The sequence below is a fragment of the Mytilus trossulus genome, chromosome 3 (assembly GCF_036588685.1).
Source record: "Mytilus trossulus isolate FHL-02 chromosome 3, PNRI_Mtr1.1.1.hap1, whole genome shotgun sequence".
Taxonomy (NCBI): domain Eukaryota; kingdom Metazoa; phylum Mollusca; class Bivalvia; order Mytilida; family Mytilidae; genus Mytilus; species Mytilus trossulus.
In genome coordinates this window covers 8393205-8400952 of record NC_086375.1, presented here as the reverse complement: position 1 = coordinate 8400952, position 7748 = coordinate 8393205, and the positions used below count along the sequence as shown (strand labels likewise).

The following is a 7748-nucleotide window of genomic DNA, read 5'->3' as shown; positions in this document are numbered from 1 at the left end:
TCCAATGTAGACGGAATGCGCGTCTGGTGTATCAAATTATAATCCTGGTACCTTTGATAACTATTTACATGATTGGGTATCACCAGCCCAATTATCATTTTTATAAATTTACTGTTTGCAAAATTATGACTTTTCGAAATACAAAGGATTTTCTTATCCCAGCCATAAATTATCTTGGAATTGTTGGTCCACAATGCTCTTCAACTTAATACTTTTTTGGCTTTCTTACTTTTTACATCAGAGCGTCACCAATGAGTCTTAAACTCATAATCATGGTACCTTTGATAACTATTCAGCATAATAATTATAAAATAGGACGATCATTGGTTTTTTTTTTATCAAAGAGTATTTTTGATACTCCGTAAATTTTATGGACACCATCATGAATTGATTGATATATATACGATGTGTTTTTACCACGTTTTAGAATGTGGTTTACCATTTTTTTTGTCTGCCTGCTAAGTATCGAGCGTGACCTATTCCCAAATACGACGTGTCTCGGTATTTATACACCCACAACTCATGTATACAGTTATGATGTTTCTTTTGTTAGCTAAATATTATTTTGTTATGTATTACTTTTGAGGAATGAGTTCATTGCTTCAGGTGCATTTCATGTTTGTCTTATATGTCAGTTAAGTAGGGTTTATTTCCATTTTATTGATAAATACCGCGAATCAAAATTTAGGCTTTTTTTATTAAGTAATACGTTTATCGAGTAATATGTAGATAAAAACCTACACTGGCCAATGTGTAAGCATTTTTTCATATTCAATAATCATGGATCAAACTTTTTTCGTTTTTGAGGCTACGTTATCTTAAGAACAGATTCTGATAATTTAGATTCTTAATTTTTTTGTTTATTAGTGATAAAATAATGATTTTAATGAAATTTAAATATAGAATGTGGAAGCTTTTTGAATTATGTTACTTAATCCTTAATCAAGGTCTGAGGCTGGCATATCAGTAATAGTTAGTAGTCAATTGTTTATGTATGTATCACTTTCATTTTGCATAGCTTCTTCTGTTTTCTATTCCAACATCGGACTGCTTTTTTGCTTTGTGTTTTTATACCACATTGGCTAAAGGTATAGGAGAGGATTAAGATCTCACAAAACATGCCTTTTCAGCATGTTTCAAAAAGGACATGCGGTATGGGCTGTGCTCATTGTTGAAGGCCGTACGGTGACCTATAATTGTTAATGTTTGTGTCATTTTGGTCTTTTGTGGATAGTTGTCTCATTGGCAATCATACCACATCTTCTTTTTTATATGTTTCAAGTAGGGAACTCCTTACCTTTGTTAGTATTTTGAGTAAACATATTTGTGTAGGGACCGCCTGAAGCCCGATCTGGATGCGCAGTTGTCTTTTTGACATGTTCCTGTCTATTCTCTACTGTTTGAGATCTTTTCTGTATAGGTGATGTAGAAAATCAATGCGCCTCAGAGTTTTCTGAATAAATTCCACTTTTCAATATGAGATCAAAGTACAACTGTATTAAATAAAAGAAAAGTAACTTATAGTTCGTCAGTACTACACAATTAATGATAATGTTTTAGATGACCTGTAATTTCGATAGTTGAAAGTCATTATATAACAAGAAGACACCAGACAAATATATTTATTTCTTTACAGTCTAGAATCTAGACAACTTCATACTCACATAGCCACTAAATGGGCAAACACAACCTGAATTCGTTACACCGTATTTGATTTTGTCATTTCCCATTTTCGCGTTTTCAATTTCGAGTTTAACATTTGGAATTTTGGAATTTTTAGTATCGTATTATGCCACTGTTTAAAATTAAAGCATAAAAAACTTTGTATATATCTCCGTTCAATTCTTTTGAAACATTATTACAAAAGGTCATTCCACGTTTTTAATTGGGTAATGTAAAAAAAAAAGTATCAAAACAGAAATTGATAAAAAAAAAAATGTAAACAGAATAAACAACCCCATATCGAATACTATTATCAGTGTTTTAAATACCGCTAGTTGTATGAATCAAAACTTGATAAAACATCGTTATCTTATAACTTTTGAACTTTGGAGTCGATTAGAAACTAACTTTGCTACGAAGGTAAATATTTTCATTTGTATAATGTTTTTGTTAAATATTAAATAATTGTACAATTGCAATACAAAACACAGAGAAAACAAAGCATACATCTTTCTTAGTTAAATCATTTTGAAATATTCGTTGGCCTCTCACCTCTACTTCTAGCTTAACTTATTATGAAATTCGGGGGGAAAGTAAACAAAACATGAAAATGGCGGAAAAATAAGTTTCAAATATCAGCTTTTGAAATACCTATTTTTACAAACAATTATAATACAAACATCGAAAAATTTAAAGTAAAAACAAATGGAGAAGATAAATCACTGCTAGAATTTCCATAACAAAAAAGGATAATACAATCGTTATCTTTAATATTTTCATCTTTGTCGTTTAGACACAACCTTCGGTACAGGTGTAATACGACCATTTATTTTCCCTCTTAGACTTTGTATAATTGACAATTTTATAAACAAAAATGTGCTGAATTTATCTTTGTTGAAATCAAAGAATTCTTGGCAGGAGTAAAGTTTTATACTATAGGCATAATTTCACATAACATGGCATTGCATATAAAAAAATGTATTCATCTCTGGGAGTCAATCAAATGTGGACCCCTTTTTTCCTGAGTACAAGCTTTAGTAATCATGTTCCAAAATATTCTTTAGAAACACCAAAAAAAAACCACCCTGGATAAATTGTTTATGACTTAGATTTTTGTTATTGCACTAAGATGTCAAATTATTTCATTACAACAGTCAAATTCAAGGAAATATTGGTTTCGAACCTCTTTCGTAATCAACCGGATGTGACTTCCTATAAATTGCTGCTTTTATACCCACATAGGTAAATATTTTCATAAATATAAATTTTGTATAAAATATTTCAGTCAGCTGTTAGCAACAAAGATATTGCAGTACTTAATCTTAATTCAGGTCAGTAGTAAACACTTCGGTGTTGACATGAATATCAATAGTTTTGTCATTTGTATAAATTTCCTGTTTACAAAACATTGCATTTTTCGAAAAACTAAGGATTTTCTTATCCCAGGCATGGATTACCTTAGCAGTATTTGGCACAATTTTTTGGAATTTCGGATGGTCACTGCTCTTCAGCTTTATACTTGTTTGGCTTTATAAATATTTTGATATGAGCATCACTGATGAGTCTTTTGTAGGGGAAACGCGCGCCTGGCGTACTAAATTATAATCCTGGTACCTTTGATAACTTTTTACACCATTGGGTCGATGGCACTGCTGGTTGATCTTTCTTCCCCAAGGGTATCACCAGCTTAGTAGTCAGCACTTTGGCGTTTGACATGAATATCAATAGTTTGGTCATTTTTATAAATTTTCTGTTTACAAAACTTTGTATTTTTCGGAAAACTAAGGATTTTCTTATCCCAGGCATATATTACCTTAGCCATATTTGACACAATTTTTAGGAATTTTGGATCCTCAATGCTCTTCAACTTTGTACTTGTTTGACTTTATAAAAAAATTGATATAAGCGTCACTGATAAGTCTTATGTAGACAAAACGCGCTTCTGGCGTACTTAATCATGGTACCTTTGATAACTTTTTAGTAAATTTAAGTAGTATCCATTTGAGGTGGCTCAGTATTTGTACATTTGTTCGACATTGTAGCGTTGTGTTATGGTAAATTTGTGTATTCTTGTCAATGGTTTTGCTAGCGTGCTTTATTTGTTTTCCTTTTTGTTTGTCTTTGTTGACATATTCGCTTGTTGTTGTAGTGAAACTTATAGCCGGGCTAGGTACCTGTACATCCTGTCATTATATTAAAAGTGCTTAGTTTTTTTGCCATTCTGTTTGACCTTATTTTTTAATAATTGCTTGTCTTTTTAGTGATTAAGATTATAATACAATATTGAATACTGTACCCCTATTTTTGAAATTTGTACTAATTATGTCTCTTTGTTATATTTACACATCATTGTCATAGCCAACATGTGTGTATGTTGTAATTATTAATATAAATAATGTAAAAAGTTTTATGAGCCTTATTTTTGATAGAAATTTATTTTTGATGAATGGTAATTATTCATTTTAAATTTATTTAACCATAAATTAGTTTTTGATTCTTCACATTTCACATAGTCCGCTGAGTTTTCAAAATGAACAACTTATGATAACTTATCTGTTTGTTCTAGTTCTAGTTTACTATGCTACTAAATTAGCTACTACATCTACTAGGTATTTGTTACAGTGCCATAAACCCTCTTAGTCCGATTAAAACAAATGGAATAAAAGGGGGGAAAGTCGACAATTCGGATATCATAATAGATCAAAGGCCGTTCAATTATCTCTGGCGTTGACAAATAGGTCAAAGACACTCATAACACATTTCCTTAATTTCGTTTATTACCAGAAACGACAAAGATCTTCGCACTACTTTTTTAAAACTGACGATGATGTGAAATGTTTTTAAATAAATGTAGTTCATCCAATTAGTTGCAAACATAGGAAAATAAATTACCATCCAAACTATATAATCCACATTTGAAGTCTTATTTGTTTATCATAAGACCATATCATGACATCGACATTTACTTTCGTCTGTCAAGAATTGCAGACGACTAATTAACATAAATGATAGTGATTTATATGTTTAATTGATCATTTCAGGAAATAGTTCTTGTCATCCAATTATATAACCTGATGAAAGCATGGCTTTGAACGCAACTCTATCATGTAGTCCTTGTGGGTACGAAGATACTTGCACAAATGCCTACACATGGTGCACGTATTGTGAGGAGGGATTCTGTGTGAAATGTACAAAGGTTCATAGGTCAACAAAAATGTCAAGAGATCATAAACTTATTTCAGTTGAGGAATATGAAAAGATCACAGAGCTGATCGTAAATCTTAATTGCAAAAATCATCAAAAAAGGTGTGACCTATTCTGTAAAAAACACGATGTAGGAATTTGTGTAGTCTGCATCACATCTGATCATAAAGATTGTGATGAGATTATTCTCATAGAAGAAGCAGCGAAAAATGCAAAACCGTCAACTGCTCTTGCAGATTTGGAAGCAATAATTTCTGGAATGTTAAATAAATTAAAATGTTGCATCAATGACAGAGTAATGGCTTCCATTAAAATTGACAAAGACGAACAATTGATTAAGGAAACAATTCGGGACATAAGATTATCCCTCGATCAACGTCTTGATGAATTAGAACAAATATTGCTTCTTGAACTTAAAACCAAATATGAGAGGTGCAAGCATGAATTAACTAAATCTGTCAAAGACTTTGAACTCACTGAGAAAGAATTCGAAAGCATAAATAGACAGATCACAATATTGAAAGAATTCGCATCCGACATTCAAATATTTTTTGTAACACGCCAAGCAAATCCCAAAATTAAGGAAAAAATTGTTTGTATCGAAGAAAAAATGAGACAAGTATACAATTACAGTCTAAAAGTTGAGCCCCATCCTATGATACATTCGCTGCTTAAAGATATTCAACAATTCGGAAAAATCAAACTTAACGAAGAGACAGAATTCCGTAGTATAAGTCTTCGGCTGAAACAAAAATTTAAACTTAAAGAGATTAATTGGCCAATCACTGGCTGCATTATTCTACCAAATGAAAGAATCATTGTGGCTTCTTACGTCGATAAAATACCTTTACAAGAATATGATATCAGTGGTAACCATATTAGAGACATAGTCGTGTCTAGTGCACCGTTCGATCTGACGATAATAGATACTCATCATATTGCTGTTACGTATGGTAGAGACCAATTTCTAGAGAATATAAACATAAATACGAATTGTGCTGTACGAAAGATAAATTTTAACGGTAACTGCTACGGACTTTCTCACCAGAATGGAAAACTTTATGTTGCAGTGCGGTTTGAAGGTATAGTGATAACAGATATTTCAGGAAACATTTTATGTACGATCAAATGCAATGCTAATTATATAACAACCTCTACCGACAGGATATACTACACAGAGTATGACTCCGATTCGGCATATTGCTGCAGCATGGATGGACAAGGAATATGGAGATTCCAGGATAGATCTACATCCGGACTTGAAGGCATATCCCTGGACAACAATAGGAATGTACTAGTGGTTAGTCGTGGGGATGACATTTTAAGACTTATACAACATGACGGGAAAGAGAGTAAAATATTACTCAATGCTAATGATGATTTGTATAATCCATTAGCAGTTTTTCACAGTAAAGATAAACAAATTATGTGCATTGGATTAAAAAATGGAATTACCGCTTTATACAGAGTGGCATAACAACACAAAATAACACTCATGCATTTGCGAACGTGGAAGACAGGGATCATAACAATAATAGTATTAAAGAAAGAATTGCGAGGATGTAAAGTTGTGGTGGGACAACGTCTGAAACATTGTACTTGTTTTTACTCAATTCTAAAATTATTAAAAGAGTACCAAAAATATGCTAACTATAGAAAGAAGGGTTGATTGTACTGAGTGATAATATTAAATAGTTTTCCATTGTCTTTATCACACATCGTTGGGCTTATTTACAATCAATTTGATTCAAAGTCGATACGTTTGTGTTCGCCAGTGACCTGCATGGGCAATAGATAATATAATGCAATTTTTATGTAACATTTTTTATCATTGGCTCAAAGTTACCGTCAAATCCACAGTTGAATGGCCGTGACTAAGAAGAGACCCGCCATTTTGAATTTATTGAATCAACAAATGTTCGATTACTACAATATTATCGAAAATAAAACAACTACCTCGAATTCGCCGTTTTAATGAACTTTTTTTATTTGTTAAATTTATTCATTTTTTCAAGCTTTATCGTATTATTTCTTTTGTAAAGCATTAGAATAGAAATAACAGTACTGCGTCGCCAGTAAAACTGCATTTGCTACTGTCAAATCGACAATTCCTTAAAGTCATAAGAAACCTCAAATCAAAAAAAAAATGCATATGATTTTAATAACTCAATAGATAGTTTTCATTATACAACTTATGTACATATACTTTTTTCTGAAGAAAATTCTTTAATGTATTCATATTTAGAAGAAGTTTACTTTATTTGAATAGCTTCCTTCCAGCAAGCAATTCCCCCGAGATATTTTCCGTATGCAATGTAACCTCAGTGTGACCCATCTCGTAAAAATCCGGTGACCACAATACGCATGGATGTCCTTAAAATAAACTATTATCTGAATTTACATGTTAAACACGTGCTCAATTTCCATGCTTTTTTTTTATTTTTCGTCAATTGTTGACAAACAGGTGACAATCGTTAAATTTCGGCTTCAAAACACGAACTTTAATTACCTGCCATATTTTCACAACAACACTGACCGATTGCAAAAAAAAATGGACAATTATACGAAATTTACACGAAAAAAATGATAAATTCGAGCACATAAGACTAAGTTTAGGATGTTTGTATGCATTGGTTCAAGAATTGGAAGAACATTATTTTTCACCGGTCACTCGTTTCTTATGACTTTAATTGAAATTGATTATTTATATATTCGAGAAGGGTAATGTGCTTGATCCGAACAAGTAAAGAGGGTTTTGTTTAGTCAGTAATTTTGGAAAGTTATTTACGTCCGTTCTTCATCAACGTTTAATAGACTGGTCGGAAACGTTTGATATTGTGACCGATGGAATTTCGGCTTTCTCCCCGTTCTGGGTACAGTAG

The 7748-nt window shown here is 31.9% G+C and overlaps 1 protein-coding gene across 1 annotated transcript; it reads left to right on the top strand.

Moving 5' to 3' along the window:
- Positions 1–4744: 4744 nt before the first annotated feature.
- On the top strand, positions 4745–6343 carry LOC134709940 (uncharacterized). Its single transcript, XM_063570062.1, has one exon. It carries the CDS (start codon positions 4745–4747, stop codon positions 6341–6343), a length of 1599 nt encoding a protein of 532 aa, XP_063426132.1.
- The last annotated feature ends 1405 nt before the right edge of the window (positions 6344–7748 follow it).

Excerpts from the sequence above, each read along its gene's own strand:
- LOC134709940 (XM_063570062.1), top strand. The coding sequence starts at position 4,745 with ATGGCTTTGAACGCAACTCTATCATGTAGTCCTTGTGGGTACGAAGAT.